At 38.8% G+C, this 18,358-nt stretch overlaps 10 protein-coding genes across 10 annotated transcripts; 5 read left to right on the top strand and 5 right to left on the bottom strand. All coding sequences in view use genetic code 12, as the record gives it.

The window, feature by feature from the left end:
* Positions 1 to 43: 43 nt before the first annotated feature.
* Positions 44 to 994, top strand: CANMA_004671 (uncharacterized protein; the record flags this gene model as incomplete). The annotated part of the gene is made up of 1 exon (XM_051816971.1): positions 44 to 994. The coding sequence occupies one exon, from the start codon at positions 44 to 46 to the stop codon at positions 992 to 994; it is 951 nt and encodes a 316-aa protein (XP_051669438.1).
* Positions 995 to 1,933: 939 nt separating this feature from the next.
* On the top strand, positions 1,934 to 6,295 carry CANMA_004670 (uncharacterized protein; the record flags this gene model as incomplete). Its single annotated transcript, XM_051816970.1, has 1 exon — positions 1,934 to 6,295. One exon carries the CDS (start codon positions 1,934 to 1,936, stop codon positions 6,293 to 6,295), a length of 4,362 nt encoding a protein of 1,453 aa, XP_051669437.1.
* Positions 6,296 to 6,335: 40 nt separating this feature from the next.
* CANMA_004669 (S-methyl-5-thioribose-1-phosphate isomerase) lies at positions 6,336 to 7,553 on the bottom strand (the record flags this gene model as incomplete). Its single annotated transcript, XM_051816969.1, has 1 exon — positions 6,336 to 7,553. One exon carries the CDS (start codon positions 7,551 to 7,553, stop codon positions 6,336 to 6,338), a length of 1,218 nt encoding a protein of 405 aa, XP_051669436.1.
* Positions 7,554 to 7,755: 202 nt separating this feature from the next.
* PEX12 (ubiquitin-protein ligase peroxin 12) lies at positions 7,756 to 9,108 on the bottom strand (the record flags this gene model as incomplete). Its single annotated transcript, XM_051816968.1, has 1 exon — positions 7,756 to 9,108. The coding sequence occupies one exon, from the start codon at positions 9,106 to 9,108 to the stop codon at positions 7,756 to 7,758; it is 1,353 nt and encodes a 450-aa protein (XP_051669435.1).
* A 135-nt stretch (positions 9,109 to 9,243) lies between these two features.
* Positions 9,244 to 9,579, top strand: CANMA_004667 (uncharacterized protein; the record flags this gene model as incomplete). The annotated part of the gene is made up of 1 exon (XM_051816967.1): positions 9,244 to 9,579. One exon carries the CDS (start codon positions 9,244 to 9,246, stop codon positions 9,577 to 9,579), a length of 336 nt encoding a protein of 111 aa, XP_051669434.1.
* A 34-nt stretch (positions 9,580 to 9,613) lies between these two features.
* On the bottom strand, positions 9,614 to 11,816 carry NOT3 (CCR4-NOT core subunit; the record flags this gene model as incomplete). The annotated part of the gene is made up of 2 exons (XM_051816966.1): positions 9,614 to 11,732; positions 11,794 to 11,816. The coding sequence occupies 2 exons, from the start codon at positions 11,814 to 11,816 to the stop codon at positions 9,614 to 9,616; spliced, it is 2,142 nt and encodes a 713-aa protein (XP_051669433.1).
* A 212-nt stretch (positions 11,817 to 12,028) lies between these two features.
* On the bottom strand, positions 12,029 to 14,074 carry KAR2 (Hsp70 family ATPase; the record flags this gene model as incomplete). Its single annotated transcript, XM_051816965.1, has 1 exon — positions 12,029 to 14,074. One exon carries the CDS (start codon positions 14,072 to 14,074, stop codon positions 12,029 to 12,031), a length of 2,046 nt encoding a protein of 681 aa, XP_051669432.1.
* A 778-nt stretch (positions 14,075 to 14,852) lies between these two features.
* BCY1 (cAMP-dependent protein kinase regulatory subunit) lies at positions 14,853 to 15,749 on the top strand (the record flags this gene model as incomplete). The annotated part of the gene is made up of 1 exon (XM_051816964.1): positions 14,853 to 15,749. The coding sequence occupies one exon, from the start codon at positions 14,853 to 14,855 to the stop codon at positions 15,747 to 15,749; it is 897 nt and encodes a 298-aa protein (XP_051669431.1).
* A 150-nt stretch (positions 15,750 to 15,899) lies between these two features.
* ERG28 (Erg28p) lies at positions 15,900 to 16,310 on the top strand (the record flags this gene model as incomplete). Its single annotated transcript, XM_051816963.1, has 1 exon — positions 15,900 to 16,310. The coding sequence occupies one exon, from the start codon at positions 15,900 to 15,902 to the stop codon at positions 16,308 to 16,310; it is 411 nt and encodes a 136-aa protein (XP_051669430.1).
* Positions 16,311 to 17,581: 1,271 nt separating this feature from the next.
* CANMA_004662 (uncharacterized protein) lies at positions 17,582 to 18,283 on the bottom strand (the record flags this gene model as incomplete). Its single annotated transcript, XM_051816961.1, has 1 exon — positions 17,582 to 18,283. The coding sequence occupies one exon, from the start codon at positions 18,281 to 18,283 to the stop codon at positions 17,582 to 17,584; it is 702 nt and encodes a 233-aa protein (XP_051669429.1).
* Between the last annotated feature and the right edge of the window lie 75 nt (positions 18,284 to 18,358).

The raw sequence follows: 18,358 nt of genomic DNA, 5'->3' as shown, positions 1-18,358 counted from the left end.
GCTCCCCATTTGTATCATTTCTTACAGTATTCCTCGAGCATATATGTCGTTTCTAATTTCGCCACTTTCCAGCCACAGACTAACGCCGCCGCCACCACCACAAGATGGTGATGATGGCAAATGCGAACTTATAGGCACATTTTCACTCCTAACCCAGGCATTCCTTGGCTTTATATGTCTTTCGAGTCTAATAATCAAGAGATTTTACGAGTATCCCATACGACGAACGTGGCCAGTATGGAGTTTTGACGTGAGTAAACAATTGATTGGGGCTTTGGGTGTGCATGTGTTTAATGTCATTTTATCTGTACTCAAGACGGCACCTGGATTGATGATGATGTATAAAAAGAGAAGTGACAAGGCAGGAGACGGCGATGGTGGTGATTCAGAAGTGGATGACCCGTGTGATTGGTATTTTTTGAATATCGTGTTTGACTGTACTATTGGAGTATATATCCTCTACTTGGTGTTTAGGGGAGTTAATTATATTTGCAAGCGGATCTTCCATATAACTCAAATTGACAGTGGTGAATATGGAGATGTTAATCATCCAAGTTGGAAAGCGTTTAGTAAACAGTTGGCGATTTACTTTGCAAGTTTAATGATTACCAAGTTAATCTTATACGGATTGGTGGAGATATTTGAACGTGAGTTGCTTTGGATCACATCGCATATTTTACTTCGTTGGTTGGATGAGTACCCTGATGAGGTTGAGATTTTCCTTGTCATGTTTGTCATTCCCATTATAATGAATTGTTTACAATTGATACTTATTGATAACTTTATTCGGAACCAAGTTTGGTTTGAGAGTAATAAATTGCTTCGATTTAAATATCCCAATTTTGATGAGGAGACTGCTAGTACTAGACAACGGGAAATAGACGAGGTGTTGAATGTTGAACGGGAGGAGCGAGAGCAGCGGGAAGAGCATAATCTGGGTAATGATCACCATAGAAGGAACGGGAATTATAAGCATTACGGATCGACTCTGTGAGTAAGTAAATATAGTGTGTATTGGTTTATATACAATGTTCTTTGTAAAAATTTATTTATATACAAGGGAAAGCTCTAATTCTTAAGCTAAGCTTTGTCCAAAATTTGATTCTAGTAAGCTCTGTTCCTGGCTTCATTCAATTTTTGACTGGGTTTGGTGTAAATCCATAACCCTTCATACAGGAAGTGTACTTGTCAAGAATTGATTTGCAGTCTTCACTATCAACTCCATGGAATAATACACATTTGTCTCTTTCTTTTCTCTCGTCGAGGCATACACAGCATGGTTTGGGTTTCTGTTCCGATGAAGACATGGTTATTGTTGTTGTTGTTGTTGTTGTTTGCCAGTGTGATTTGAAAGAGAAGTGGTGGGAATTTTTGTAAAACTGTGTATTACGTGATGTCACTTATTAGTAATGAAAAACGCTGTTTGACGCAAGTTGGATGAATTTTGAGACATTGAAAACTACGACATTGCAAAATTATGGAAAGTTCAAGAACGCCAGTATATTTTGGCCAATGGAGGTAGTTGGTGGTTTGGCTAACAACTCTTGTAAGCTAAGATGCAGGGCTACGAGTATTCTGATTAGTCTATTAACTGAGAAGTTCTACGTTTGAAATATTGTGTTTCTTTGCTATTCTGGCTAACCATTGTGGCTCAAATCAACTTCATAAAGCGCCGCTCCCTTCTATCTAGTGCTTCTGGGGCCACACCTTCGATGACACCATGTACTGCACCAAATGCTGATTGTTTCTAACTATTCCCCTCTCGGAGTGAACTCCTCTAATCTGCGTCGAAAAATTTCAATTGACAACCAGAATCAATGCGAAAAAAAAAATAAAAATAAAACAAACAACGAACAACAGCACGAACATAAGCTACGCCAAATCTTTCCATTGACATAATACATAAACGAGTTTTGCATAAAATCATTGACACATGGCAGATGAATCATCGAATAATATTAATGTATCTTCATTAGATGAAAGTGTCATTAACTTGAATGATGACCTTCCGAGGGAGTCTTCAGAGCACTCCTTTAGTTCAGTTGATCCACCTGTTTCAAACAGCACAAACCAACGCGCATCCCACTCACATAGAAGAACTGGCTCTTTAACGTCATATAGAAGGAGCATAGATAATGAAAGTGTTGTGCTGTCGGGGACTTTCTTTACAGCCGATGATAAAGCAGCGGTATATTCACCATTGGGTCCAAATTCAATATATGAATTGACAGTGGGATCTGACCATGCAAGAACTAGAAAAAATCGGGCACCAAGGACGTCGGTGAAATTAAACGGTGGCACGACTGTTGTGTCCAATATACATACACCAACGTCACAGGATATTCCTCAAATACAGCTAGAGAGATTGAAGAAGAAAGTTTCAAACCGCCAACTCGAGCATCGTTTTGTTGATGACATTGTTGATGAATACAAAAAGTTTGAAGAAAGCTACAAGGCATTGACAGAGGAATCCTTACGCAAGCTTTCCAACTCAAACAATAGTACCGTTTCCGCCTTTTCTTCTGTTGAACACATCGATCTGACAAGTCTGCTATCGAATGTTCCCGAGGTGTTTCTTGATCCCGATTTTAAACTTGATGATCCAAGGACATTTAAAAAAGTTTTGGAAAATACAAATCTCAAGTTGGAAGAAGACCATATTATTAATGACACTGGATTGCAGGAGAAATTTTCAAACTACTTAGACATTGTTGAATTAAACTTGATATCAGAAATTGAGAAGTCATCGGACTCATTTTTTGATGCAATTGGTGATATTGAAAAGATTCAGACGAAATCGGAAGATTGCGTGCAAGATTTTAAAAAGTTGATGCTGAAGTTTGATTCTCTTGAGAAAAACCAAGCAAAGAAAGGGTTGAAGATCCTAGAGCTGATGCTCCGAAAGCAAAATGTGGAGTCGCTAGAGAGGGCAACCATTCAACTTCAGTACATCACCACAATATTCCAGCTAGCCAATATATCATTCCGGGAAAATAATTATTTCAAGTGCTTGAATGAGATTGTTGCAACAGAAGCTTTAATTGCAGGAGTGACATCTGAAAATGTGGAAGATCCAGAAGTAAGGCGAATATACCCACATATAAATGTATCAAATTTGAGCAATGTACCAGCGTTAATCCATTTACGAAATGATCTACAAACGCTTAAAACTGACTGCTCAAAGAAGTTTACCGATGACTTTGTTGAGCTTCTTTTGAATGACCTAAAGTCGCATTACCAAAGAGTGCCATCGAGAGACACGCTAAACCGAATGTATTCGAAGATGGACAGCTCGAGAAAATATGCATCCAATCCAATCAACACGTCGTATCTTGACCTAGACGAGAGTCTTAAACAAAATTTGAGAGAGTATGTGGGGTATTTGGCAAAAGCAGGTCAATTAGTCAATGCATACACGGCTTATCAAAACCAATTCATAGGTGAGATTAAAAACATTATCAAACAGAATCTCCCTACCCAAAAGGCAGAAGACTTTTCTCAAACATCAACCGAGAGCTCGCCTGGCCCTAATCAAACCGAAAACAAAACCAACCCGCTCAGTGCCAACATCAAGATCCTTACGCCTAAGGAGTTTGAAAGTATGCTTGCAGAAACATTTGCACAATTGTCAGAATGTTTGCGACGGTTATCAGTTCATCAAAAGCTTTTACTTGACGTTGCGCTCACGGCAATCCCTCCTACATCCGATGTCAATATCATGTCGTTGGACATCACGAAAGCAATTCACAAAGCGATTGAATTGACACAAATTCGGTTGATGAAAGTAATGAATGTACGTCAAGAGCAAATAACTGATTTACCACTTTCACTTTATCTTCGTCTATATTCGATAACGTCAGCTTACTTGAATGAATGTGAAATGATAAATCCGGCATTTGAGTTTACAGGAGCTGGAAATGTGTTGAAGGAATGGTTTCCTAACAAATTGGTCTATTATATACATAGGCTACACAATAACCTCAGCAGACTGGCTGCCAAGAGTTGTATGAGTGAAACCTGGAAAGTTTTGGACGACCCTAAGATTTTGCAACCAGCACAAATGGCGTTGAATGAAATTGCAGGATATACCGAATTTATTCAGTCAAATGGAGGCAAAGGCTTTTCTGGATCCGAGTGGTTAGCCAATATGGATTTTTACGATAGTGGAATCTTGGTCGAAGGTAACAATAGAACTGAATCCTCAGCCACCAAATTGGATATTTATGGAGACGAATTCATGGTTCCTAATTTAGCCGTCGTGGTGCTGGGCCATGTCAAGGAGTATATGGCTGCATCTAAAGCATTCCCCAGTCACGCTGTCTCAATTGAAAGTAACCTATTGATTTATTTCAGAGACTTGAACTCGAGAGTGTCGCAAGCTGTGTTGGGAGCTGGTGCTACAAGGACTGCAGGACTAAAGCACATTACAACAAAGCATTTAGCACTTTGTACCCGATTCATTGAATTCAACATAGCCTTACTAAGTGTTTTACAAGGTGGATTTAAGGAAGCTCCTGAGCAAAATGAGCAATTGACGTTCAAGAAAATGATTGCTGATTATAAAAGCCATGAAACTGAATTGTTTGCCAAGGTCATTACTATTATGGAAGAGAGGACAGTTCTGAGCTGTAACAAATTGCCAGAGATAAACTGGACTGACCCAGTCAAGCATCCACAACAGTGTCATAGCTATATGGAAAGTCTTGTGAGGGATACGTTGACTGTGGCTAAGGTTTTGATGAGATATTTACCAGAGGCGAAATATTCAATAATCCTTCTGCGAATTTTTGACAATTATAAACGTCTTTTTGTCGAAACTTATTGTACAAGGATTCCACCATTTAGGGACTTTAATGAGAAGCACAATGTGCTTCGAGATGTTGATTATTTCAGGGTGAAATTAAGCGATATATCGGGCTATAAGAACTCAGGGCAAGTGATTTGGGAAAATGTCAATCTGATGCCTACGGAAGAAGACACGAAGATGGACGAGGTGATGCGAAACAATGCAAGTGTTGAGTCTAAACGAGAAGAGCCAGCTGCTAAGCTGAAAACCACATTTGAACGACTTGTTACTTCTGCTAGAAGCTCGTTTGAGAGGAGCCCAGCTCCGAAACTGGAAACTACTATTGAGCCTACACATTCTAGCAGTAGTAGTAGTATCAAAGGAGAAGATAAAGGGGTAGATGAGACTGTTTCAAAAGAGGTTGATAGTAAAGGCAAGTCTCCAGATGGCTCAAATGTTCTCTTTGATGCCGAGTTTGTGGATGACCAAGAGGAGAAGGATGGGACTCCAGAGGTGGTGGATAACGGCGTAGAAGACTCAAAGGAGGAAGTAAATTCAAACTCAACTACTGGGGCTAAAGTTGGAGAGAGTAATGAGGTTGATGACGCCAATCTTATAAAGGGCACTGTTCAAGTGGATGAAGAGAACAATAATCTCGAGCCAAACTCAAGTGTTAGTGAGAGGGTGAGTGACAAAAAAGCAGATGAGTTTGAAAAGCTTCCTGATAAACCAGATTCCAATGCTGCCATTAATGAGACTGTACAAATAAACGATAAAGATGTGAAAGAACCTGCTCATGGTGAATTCACCAGTACTGTTGAGGAGCCTGCAACTGAAAAGACCAATTCAGAAAACAAGGAAATTGATATGGTTAATGATGCCACTTCTAAAGAAAGTTTACAACAAGTAGACTCGGTCATGCAGTCTGGCAATCCAAATTCAGATTCGAAGGGTAAGGAAGAAGATGACAAAGAGACAGTAGATTTGAATAACGTTGAATATTCAGTTTCAGCCAATTCAGTTGTAGCCAATGGATCCATCGAGAATGAGGATGCAAGTGTGAATGCAATGACTGAGATTCACGATTCTGTTGGGGAGATAATAGGCGCAGATAATTCTAATGCACTTAAATCTGGCCTGGAGCAAGTTAGTAAGACTGCGCTGACTGAATTAGAAGAACCAAAGGAGGAGAAGTCTACAAAGGAGGAAGGGTCCATACAGAAAACTGAGCCTTCAAGGGAAAATCATAATGTGGAAAAGAATGCACCGGAACAAGAGTCTGTATCTGAAAGTGAGGTTAAACCTGCAACAGATAGCCAGTCTACAGAGAAGGATGAAAAAGAAACTGCAAAAGATGTACTGGTAAATGAGGAGAACAATAAGAAGGAGTCGATAAATAACCAAACCATTAATCCTGAATCTGAGAAGAAGAAGCCTTCTGATAATAATTCGTCAAACAAGTCTAAGAACAAGTCAAAGAACAAGAAGAACAAGAGAAAGAAAAACTAGGAGCTTTATAGATACTTCTTTCCATTTAAGTCTATTTTGTTTAACTAGAAAGATCAAATTCTCCATTCAAGTCCTTTGTGTAAACCTTGGTATTTTCTGTGACTATCGCATCAATCAATGAGTGAGGGGTGACGTCAAATGCTGGATTCCAAACATCAATTCCAGGTGTAGCAATCCCAACAGTGACTTTATCTCCTACTTCTTGACCGTTTAATTGCGGACCCACAAGAGTTGTCAATTCATGTTTCGGTCTCTCTTCAATCTTGATTTGTGATCCTTGTTTCGTTTTCAAATCAATTGTGGTTCTTGGAGCAGCAACGATAAATTTGATATTTGTGTTTTGTGCCGAATTAAAGTAATTGGCAATTGTGGCTAATTGGAAAGTACCAATCTTGTTTGCAGTGTCGCCATTTTCAACAATCCTATCTGCTCCAACAATTATAAATTTGACAGGTTCACTATTGTTGGATTTAGATTCGGATTCACTATTCAAAGTGTTTATCAATGAGGATACCATGTTATCACATATCAAAGTGAAGGGGATTTTTTCATAATCCAACTCATACGAAGTCAACTTGGCACCTTGGTTGTATGGCCTAGTCTCTAACGGATATATTTTTTCCAAGTGAAATTTTTCCTTCGATTGGTCCTTGTTCAAAGCCTGGTACGTTGAGCGTATAATTCCGAGTGCTGTACCGTGTCCCGAAGTGGCCAATGATCCTGTATTGCATATAGTGACTATGGAAAATGGACCTTCGAATCCTTCTTCTTTTAACGAATCTCTAATATAGTTTAACCCATTTTCACCTATCTTGTAATTGTTGGCCAAATCTTCATCGTATAGGTTAGTAGCGTATTCCAACAATTGGTTGTATATTTCTTCATTTAGTGGTTGGGTGCTGTCGTATTTAGCCAAAAGTGTTCTAATATCGCTAATGGCATTGGCAAGGTTAACTGCAGTGGGACGTGAACTAATCAAGAAATCCAAGGATTGAAGGAGCTCGTTTACGCCACGATCCCCAGAGTTTTGTGAATTCAAATAGTTGAAGGTATCAACCACCACTGCAAAAGCTCCAACAATGGCAATTGCCGGTGCGCCTCTCACCTGCATAGATTTAATCGAATTGAAAGCATCTTCAATTGTGGTGATTGGAATGTAAGTTGTTGCGTAGGGTAATACTAATTGATTCAAAATCTCCAACTTGATATTTTCTCGATCGAACTTGATTGCCTTTAGTGTCCTTGCTTGATTGCTCATTTTTTCTTGTTTGTGGGTGGAAGACCTCGTGGGTCAAATGAAGTTGGAATTTTTTTTTCTTTTTTCCTTTTTGTTGCAAATTTGAAATTGTGGCTGACAATTTGTTGGTGCTACACAGTTACAGGTGTTCACTCATACAGATGGTCTTTAAATTATGCACAGAAGCTATTTAATCAATAAGAATAAACGTACCACGATTTACCTAAAGGATAAGACGTCTAATACCTTCAATCTGCCACTCCTCTTTCAATGGATTCCATTTGCAACCGAGCAATTTTTGTCCAGTTATGGGACATCTTCCACCCTTATTTATATCGTACATCTTTTCCTCCTTCTCAACATCGGCCACATCTTCTTCATCGTCATCCGAATGAATCTCTTCTTCTTCTTTAGATTCGGCCTCAATTTTCTTGGAAACTGTAATATGCGATTTCTCCAAGTAATTGTAAATACAGGAATAGTCAAACACATATCCAGTTTCAATTACGGCTGGGTTGGTCATCTCTTTTTTACACAATGGGCATACTTTACCTGACTTGTATGGCTTTTTCTGCTTCACTGTCTTGTCACGCTTAGTGAACGGACGCAATACCGCAGATAATCTCGATGGTGGTGGTAATGTAAAATTGAGAGAGTTCCCCAGGTTTTTAAGAAGCTTGGCTGAAAAATTGGAGTTATTCCACCATTCAAGAAATTTCAACGTGAATATTGCTACCGGGAAGAACGTTCCAAGAACAAGTTTAACCATTCTCCATGAAGGGTTGGTGATGTTGTTCAGCACAAAATTCAAAAGCAATTCGACAGTTGTAGGTGGAGCAATTTTGTTATGTTGTTTCCTTGTATCGGATAACTTTTGTTGTGGTTCATTTTTGTCGTAGTCGTATTGATTTAATCGAGAATAGTTCATTTTGAATAAATAAGTCAAAATAGTGGGGGATTTGGACGATCCGCTCAAATACATTAACGTGGTGATGAAATTAGCCAAACGATAAACGCTTTGAGCATATGGGTAGATTTCAACAAACCTTCTCTTTATTTGAATCTTTATATTCTCTTTTCTGGTGAGTGATTCATGAGTATTTAATTGGTTGGTGATATATTTGGTGTACCATACTTCGTAACAATAATTCAACTTTTCTGACAAAAAGGCAGTTCCAGTGACCTCAAATATGGAAACAAACTTTTGCAATGATGTTAGCTGTCTTCTATCCTCGATCATCGATGGCACTAGCTGTGTCAATTTGGAGCTATTAAACTCGCCTTGCGTTAAGGGTGTTTGATTCACCCTTTTTAGACCATAAAAGTTTTCCGTGAATGAACCTTGCCAGTATTTAAGAAAGTACCATTCTATAAAGCTTCTTAATGCCAAGTTAATCTCGTCAAAATAGTTGTTTACTTTTAATAGATATCGTGGATATCTACTGGCATAATGGACTAAAATATACCTCAACGATGGCGATAGCAAGGACTCCAACTGGTTAGCCGAGATAAGTTCAAATAATGTTGGTCTCTCTGAGTCTAACTGTGACGCATCTAGCGATGAATAGTACTCCATGGTAATGGTGGGGCAGATTCTAATGGCAACCTTTGCTGAGGTTTTTTCATTTTGTTTTTTTATTATTTTTTTTTTCTCGCTTCAGTTTCACTTTTTGTGGAGAACTCCATTCAATCCGAGGCATAACCTAACCCCATGACAAGTATACCAAGTTTAAAACAAGTTATTGCCAGCAATGGTATCACACAAAAGAAGAAGAGAGAGTTTGGTGTAATTCAATCAGATATCGAGAGGTTCATTGATGTTGCTCACATGCCCAACGCGGCGACTTACACCACCATGCCAAAATTGGTTGCAAAAGATGGTACTGTCTACAGGTTGGGTGATAGAGAGTCTGCTATAGTTAACCAACTATGCCATTCGGACTTGTTAACATCCCGTCCTGGTTCGAAAGCTTCCCAGTTTTCAGAGATTGCCGACTCTACATTACAAACATCACAGGAGGTGATGTTATCTGATAATAATATTTAATAAATGAGTTGTTTTTCTTGTTTTATTTTCCTTTTTAAATAATCAATGTCCTTGAAGGTTCCATTTGACACGAGCTATACTCAAACTTGAATCCATACTTTACAAATATTTCCCAAAAGTTCAAATCAAACACCTGATAATCGCCAAATTCAAACGTTGAGTGCTCTCCATCGGCGGCTTCACTTGATATAAATTTCAACCTCTTGAACCAATATAGAATTTGTCTTTGTCCTTGTTTTTTGTCAGCTGAAGAAGCATTACCAAACGGCGATGGACTTCTACTGTTAGTTTCAAGTTGGCTTTTGTATGGTTTCCAACCTAGTTCGAATAAACAGCTTTCCGCAATCAAATTCTCTGCCGGGGTCAACCCATAGTAGTATCCATAGAACAAAACAAACGTCAATTCGGTGACCAACGCCAAGGATTCTGGAGTTTCCTGAGCCGACAAAGTTTTGATTTCTTCAATCAAGCTCTTAAACCCGTAATATGCTCTGATTTTGTTCCAATGAGATTGAAATTTCGTCAATTGCGTTGGATGTTTAAAGCTGAAATTCGTAAATTGTGAATAGTAATTTGGTTGAACGTTCTTGGGCAAGTATGGTTTGTAGATTGGTGAGGTAAACTGATCAAATTCTGTAGAGTCTATGAGAATCTTAAACTCTTCATTATTTCGCTTCGAAGCAAACGATATCACCAAATCTTGGATCCCTGGGGGAACACGAACCAAATCCATATCCGAAAATAAGTTGAGTTCCGTTTTGGATAATGGAGAATTGGAAATCACCTTCTTAAACTTGTCCAAATCAATCTCTTCAAGTTCCAATGGCTTTACTGGTACGCTTGCTTCGGGCTTTAATGCAGTCATCTCCGCTGAAATCAATTCTTCATGAGAAATAGGTTTTTCTGGTGTTTCTGGAAGACCCACTGCTGCTGCTGCTGACCACTTGAGTCCACCAACTGGCTTGGAAGGAGTTGTTGCTGGCCTCAATGTTCTGACAATAGCAGGTGAAGCCATCTCGGGGCTCTGTTGGGTTGGCCCATGATGTGCAGCTTGAGCAGTAGAATTTGATTGGGATACGTGTCGATGCTCTCCTCCATCACCAGAGTAAGCTGAATGCACTTGGTGGGCCTTGGGTAGCTGCTGCTGCTGTGTCTGATGCTGATGCTGCTGTGGTTGATGTTGCTGTGGCTGTTGGATAGGTTGCTCGCTCGAACTTCGGCTCGATGGTTTAGGTGGTGTTGGCGATGTTGACTTTTTCTCAATGTGCCCATTCTTAACCGCACTTGCGCTTTCCACTGATGTTGCTACTGTTGAGCTATCTTCGTGAACTTCCGAATAGTCTTCGTCTGTTGCGGATATTTGGTTAAATATATCATCGTACAACTCAGTATCTTTAGTGAAATCGGTGTCTCCATGCTTGTCCAAGTACGCTTCCAAATCACCTTTTAATGCGAAAATGAGATTGAAATCAGTCACCATGCCATTCTTTAATTGTTTTATCAATTTGCGCAACTTTTTCTGGTGAAATTTGTTGTTGGATATTGTGGCCTGTATTTTTTCCTTTTTGGCTTCAATAGTGGCAAGATTATTCTTCCGCAATTTCTTTGACGCTAATTTCTCGTACTCATGGGTGCACTTATCCGTCTGTTCTCTAAGTTGGTTGATGGAGTCCTTGAAATATTTGATCAAATCCACTGCCTCCTCTGATAACTCATCGTATAGACTTTCATCCTCCTCTTCGCTGCTTTCATCGTCATCGCTCTCATCTTCTCCATCCTCTCCATTTTCATTATCGGCAAATGCCATCATAATCGACTGATTCGAAAACGACTTCAACTTGGTCTGTTTTTCAACTAGTTTGTACGTTTCCATCGCATCCTCGATAGTGCTCTTGTTCTCGGAAAGTTTAGCACTGTATGAGGTTCCCACGGGCCCCAAGGTGTTTACGGCATCATTCAGTAGCCAGTGCTTGATCTGCTCTCGAAACTTCTGTAGTTTCTTTATCTCCTTTTTCAAATCGTTTGCTAATTTCTCCTTTTCTCGTTGGTTGTCAGAATCATCCTCAGTGTTTGTTAGACTTTCGTATCTTTCATAATGATAGTTGAAATCTTGTAAACCCTCCTGGATTCGCTTGAATATAATATCTATGTCCCTGTCACATCGTTAGTATATTGAACGTAGAGCTATCAACTGTCTTAAAAACCGAAACATACTTCTGTAGCTTTCTATTCGCCATAGTTTACTGTCGTAACCACTCTTTTTAGTCGTGTTTTGAAATTCTTCTCTTAAACAGAAAATTTTTGTTTGGTGGAAAAGAAAAAAAAAAAAATGAAAGAAAAAGACAAAGTCACTTTCATCACTCTATTTTGCGAAACAGTTAATATGTATATTATGTACCTTTTTCTTTTAAAAAAATTCTATACAAAACAAAAAAAAGCTTTACTTAATCTACAATTCGTCATGATCTATGTCATCATCAGAGTCATCATCTCCAAACTTGGCATCTCCATCTGGTGCTCCACCTGCACCTCCGTACAATTTAGCGGTGATTGGGTTGGCAACGTCAATCAATTTTTGTTTTTGTTCTTCAAATTCTTCAGCGGTTGCAGTATCAAAGTTATCTTCAATAAACTCCAAGGTTTCCTTAATGGCGTCATCTAAAGTTTCTCTGTCGTCATCTTCCAACTTGGATCCCAATCCAGTTTCAGATTTGTCGTTCAATTGTCCTTTCAAAAGATGAGCATAGTTTTCCAATGAGTTTCTAGCCTCAATCTTTTCCTTCAATTCTTGATCTTGTTGAGCGTATTTCTCAGCCTCCTCAACCATTCTATCAATATCTTCCTTTGATAATCTGCCCTTTTCGTTGGTAATAGTAATACTTTCAGACTTACCGGTTCCCTTATCGGCAGCTTCAACTTTCAAGATACCATTGGCGTCCAAAGAGAAGGTGACCTCGATTTGTGGAACACCTCTTGGTGCTGGTGGAATACCGGTCAATTCGAATTTACCCAATCTGTTGTTATCTTTGGCCATCGTTCTTTCACCTTCGTAAACTTGAATCAAGACTGTTGGTTGGTTATCGGCAGCAGTTGAAAAGATTTGTGACTTTTTGGTTGGGATGGCAGTGTTTCTTCTAATCAATGTGGTCATGACCCCCCCTGAAGTTTCAATACCCAAAGTCAATGGGTTGACATCCAACAACACAATGTCATCGACACCTTCTTCACCACTCAAAACACCAGCTTGAACAGCAGCACCATAGGCAACAGCTTCATCTGGGTTGATACCCTTGGAAGCCTTTTTACCGTCAAAGAATTGTTCCAACAATTCTTGGACTTTTGGAATTCTGGTGGAACCTCCAACTAAGACAATGTCGTCAATCTCAGTCTTCTTGACATTACCATCCTTCAAAACTTGTTCAACTGGTTTCAAAGTCTTTTTGAATGAAGCCAAGTTCAATTCTTCAAACTTAGCTCTGGAAAGTGTCTCTGAAAAGTCAATACCGTCAACAAATGAGTCAATTTCAACCCTGGTTGACATTTGTGATGACAATGTTCTCTTGGCCTTTTCAGCTTCCCTCTTTAATTTAGAAATAGCTTTGGCGTTTGAGGACACATCAATGTTGTGCTTCTTCTTAAATTGCTTGGCCAAGTACCTGACAATCTTGTGGTCAAAATCTTCACCACCCAAATGGGTATCACCAGCAGTGGCCAAAACTTCGAAAACACCACCTTCAATTGACAACAAAGAAACATCAAAGGTACCACCACCCAAATCATAAACAATAATCTGTTTCTCTTCGTTAGTCTTGTCTAACCCATATGCAATAGCAGCAGCTGTTGGTTCGTTAACAATTCTCAAAACGTTCAAACCAGCAATTGTACCTGCATCCTTAGTAGCTTGTCTTTGAGCATCATTGAAATATGCTGGAACAGTGACAACAGCATGCGTGACTTTCTTACCAAGGTACTCTTCGGCAATGGACTTCATTTTACCCAAAATCATTCCTGAAATTTCTTCTGGGGTAAAAACCTTGTGTTCACCATTGTATTCAACGGAAACGACAGGTCTATTGCCCTTGTTCTCAATCTTGTATGGCAAATGTTTCAACTCCTTTTGAACGGTGTCATCATTGTATTTCAAACCAATCAATCTCTTGATATCGAAAACGGTGTTGTCGACGTTGGATGCAGCTTGATTCTTTGCTGCGTCACCAACCAATCTTTCGTCACCATTGAATGCAACATATGATGGAGTTATTCTGTTACCTTGGTCATTGGCTAGTATTTCAACCTTTCCGTTCTTCATGACACCAACACACGAGTATGTGGTACCCAAATCAATTCCAATAACAGTTCCATAGTTTTCATGTGCGTCATCATCAGACGAAGCGGCAACTGCAAATGAGTGTTTAGGCGAGACTAAAAATGGTATTAATACCACTAAAGCCACGTAAAGTAACCCAAGACGTGGAAACCAGGAGTTTGATCTCATCTTTATTCTGTAATACGGTTGAAGAAAGAAAAGAATTGGAAAGGAACAGAAAGTGGAAAAATAAAATTGAGTTTCATTTATATTTTTTTTTTTTTCACTGAAAGACTTTTAGTGGAGCTTAGTATTTATTTTTTTTTTTTGACGTGTTAGATTTTGTCAACACAATTCATCACTACACATTGTTCAAGAAATGTAGGACTAATTGTTTACGTGTCAATTTTATGATAGCTACTGCTATTACCTAGAGTCAGACATGTCTTAAACAATATGTGGTCTGCATACATATGGCCGATGTTAATTACATGAACGTGTCCAATATAGAATCCTAGAGAACACAATAGAAACTTTACGATTATTTTTTCTTTATGACGTGGCAATTTTACTGTGGCAAGAGCTACCACTCCAATTTTGTTTGATACGCTACCAAATGGTTTCAAACTAGACCCTTGTTCCAAAAAATAACCTCTACCACTTCTTGATCCACAGCTGGAATGCTTTAATAAAACATGTTTACTTAGATTAGTCCTTCTAAGATCAGCAGATCCAATTTCCCCCCCTCTCCATACTTTTTCTCCTCTTTTACCTTTTGTGCTATTTTTTCTCTCTTGCTTCAAAAGGTCGTGTACTGATATACAACTATCTAATGTCCAAAAAGTTTCAATTATGTATGACTCTCGAAAAAACCATCTTCATCGTTGTTCCCCTATCCCCTTAAAACTAATTCATCTCGGAGTATCCTTTGACTGTTGGAAAAAAAAAACAACATAAATTAGCAACAATGGACTCCTCAAATCAAGAAATTCCTAGATCATTCAATACTAATAGAAGAACATCAGTCTCGGCTGAGGCATTAAATCCTGCTAAATTAAAGTCGGAGAGTTGGAGACCGCCACAAAATAACTTATCGACTACAGAGGAGGAATCAGTGGCAAACAGTTTAAAGAACAACTTTCTCTTTAAACAATTGGATGAAAACTCCAAGAAAACTGTTATATCAGCTTTGGAATCGAAAAATTTCAAAAAGGATTCAGTAATCATAAAACAAGGAGATGAGGGTGATTTCTTTTACATAATAGAATCCGGTACAGTTGATTTTTTTGTCAATGATGCCAAGGTTAGCACAAGCAGTGATGGATCATCATTTGGTGAATTGGCATTAATGTACAATGCGCCAAGAGCAGCTACTGTAATTGCTGTCACTGATGTTACTGTATGGGCGTTGGACCGTTTAACTTTCCGTCGTATCTTGTTGGAAGGTAGTTTTAATAGAAGGTTGATGTATGAAGATTTTCTCAAGGATATTGAAATATTGAAGTCACTTTCCGACCAAGAACGTTCCAAATTGGCTGATGCATTGAGTACAGAAAGATATCAAAAGGGTGACAAGATAGTTACTGAAGGAGAACAGGGTGAAAATTTTTACCTCATTGAAAGCGGTACATGTCAAGTTTATAACGACAAGTTGGGAGAAATTAAGAAGTTGGGAAAAGGTGACTATTTTGGAGAGTTGGCCTTGATTAAAGAGTTACCTAGACAGGCCACCGTTGAAGCCTTAGATAATGTCATAGTTGCAACATTGGGTAAATCAGGGTTTCAAAGATTATTGGGTCCTGTGGTTGACGTGTTGAAGGATAAAGATCCAACCAAAGTTCAGGATCCAACCATTGTAAATTAGGTAAGTCCATTGAGTAAACGAATTCTAAATTGTGATACTTTTGTAGATCCACTTGGTTGCGCTCTATGCGCTTTACGCACTATTGGTTTTTTTTTTTTTTTTTTTATCATCTGACAAATTCTCCACCACAACTAACCACCAAAGAACGCAATGAACATAGGAATATTACCATTCACCCGTGGCGGTAAATTACCCTACTGGTTGCTATTCATCTCCATAGTGTCCATTTTCAACTCATTACAAACCTATCAGAAGGACTTGACTTTGACCAAACGAGTCTACAATGCCAAGCCACAACAAGTAACAAACTTGTCAGCAAGAACTTTCGGAACTTGGACATTGATCACGTCTATAGTGAGGTTATATGGAGCTTATAATATCACAAATCCACAAGTTTACCAATTGACTCAGTTCACTTTTGGCGTGGCTGCTTTCCATTTTTTAAGTGAATGGTTGATCTACAAGACTACTCTGTTGGGCAAAGGCTTAACAGGACCTTTAGTCGTGAGTAGTTTGAGTTTGGGTTGGATGTGGTTATATAAAGATTTTTACGTCTTCTGAGTGGATTAGGATAGCGATAGGTGTAAATATGTTGTTTTGGAATGAAATTTGTAAGAATTATACTTAACTCTGTTATCTGTTATGATAATTTGCATTAAATTGTAGCAAAAAAAAAGATAACTTTGATAATGCTATCTCAAGCTCCCCCTCCGAAACATGAAACACAGTAGGTTCTCTTCTAGCTCCAGTATCAACTGCAAAAGGAAAGTAAATATAAAGTGGAAATTCTCAACCATCAATTGCAAGAGCAGAATTTACGTTCCATAAGCAGGTGGATGATCGAAGTTGCAAAAAAAAAAAATTAGGAATCAAAAATAAAAAAATAATGAAAAGGACGAGATTCGAACTCGCGCATCTTACGATACTAGAAATCACAACTTGTTAAGCTGTAAGAAACTTAATTCTTGAGTCTAGCGCCTTAGACCAACTCGGCCACCTTTCCAATTTCTGAAAGTTTCTTGCTCTACCATAATTATTACAGCTAATATTACCACTCATCTGAATACTCCTTTACAGTAGCTAGAGCCAACTAATCAGGCGCAATAGAGAATCACAACACCCTGGTCCCAGAAAATCACCCGTTGAGCTGTATCTTTAGTAGGGTTTGTACGCTAAGCCTCTATGGCTAGTGAGGCTAGACAAGACGCAGCTTGTTATAACCCTTGACATGTCCAACTCTGCTTTTCTGAATCCTACCATGCTATTATTTACCGAGAAAGCGGTACATCTGTAAAATGATGCAGCCAATTCTCGAATTAGAGCTCCAGGAATGTACTTGTTTGCATTGGCATACTGAGCAGTTGTCATTTTATTCTAGTAAACTTTTTGCAGCTCTAATGATGCGTGTATTGAATTATTCCTCAAGGTTTTATACTCAAGCACCTAATTGTATTATCCCAAAACTAACTGAAATATTGACCATTGCCTATATATGATTAAGGTGATACAGCTTCACTGATTTACGGTAGCTTAGTGTTGGGTAATCTAATCACCAATGTTTCCTTTTGCAAAGCGGCATCTGACAAGATTGACAACACTCAGTCGTTTGCCCATTCACTCAATTATATGCATTGCCTCTTATAGCTTAGATCACACTTAGTACTAAGTGCAAGAAAGGGCCAGCTGATGCTACTAGTATTTGCTTATCCCATTCTTCAACATTGTATTCCTTCAACCTTATGCAACAAGGAGATTCCAATTCGAAGCTATCTCTTAAATGTTCAACAAAATTTCCCACTCATTGAAACCACCACAAGGGGCTTTATCCCCATTCACTTTGGAAATATGACATCACTCCGCAAAACCCATTTTACACCCTTTTTCACCAATTCCGCTTCATGTCGCAAGCATGCATCGCCATGCTTGTGCAACAAAGCCATACCTTTACTTGGATGTATATTTAGAGCTTCACTCCCATAATCAGGATAAAAAATTGTTCCGCCTCCTTTGAATTCATCGTCTCCAGTCAAATAAATAAGCAAAGTCCAATCGGTCTTGCCCTTGATCTTACCTTCAGGAGGAACAGTACATACCACTGAATCGTCATAATGCGCACCAAAATGATGACCTTGGGTGTATCGATATATTCGCAATTGCGGGTTTAATCCTATTGCTGTACTGAAAATCTTGACAACTTGTTTGAGTTGAGGATCATCGTATGGATTTGAAGCGAGGATTTGTTTCATATATTGCCATAAAGTATCGGCTGATTTTAGATCATTAACTAGTGCTCTATCGTTATATCTTGCTGCATAGTCTTTGCTTTTGATAAGTGGGGTAGTTTCCAATTTCAATTTGGTTTCAAATGATTTGATCAAGTCTTGACACAACTCTGGTTTGAAAAAATTGTTGATGGTGATTATTTGATCTTGAAGGATTACTTCTGGTTCAGGAATATAGAACGAACTGAGCGTGTTTGGTAGATCTTTGAATTTCTTAGGGAATTCGAACGGGTCTAGCTTCTTTTTCGACATTTGTTGGTGGGGAGAGCTTGCTGTAGAAGGGTTTGTAACAGAACTCGCAAAGATTTTTCCAAGCACAGAAAATTT

The sequence above is a fragment of the Candida margitis genome, assembly GCF_024628925.1.
Source record: "Candida margitis strain CBS 14175 chromosome Unknown scaffold1, whole genome shotgun sequence".
Lineage (NCBI taxonomy): Eukaryota > Fungi > Ascomycota > Pichiomycetes > Serinales > Debaryomycetaceae > Lodderomyces > Lodderomyces margitis.
This window is presented reverse-complemented; position numbering and strand designations above follow the sequence as displayed.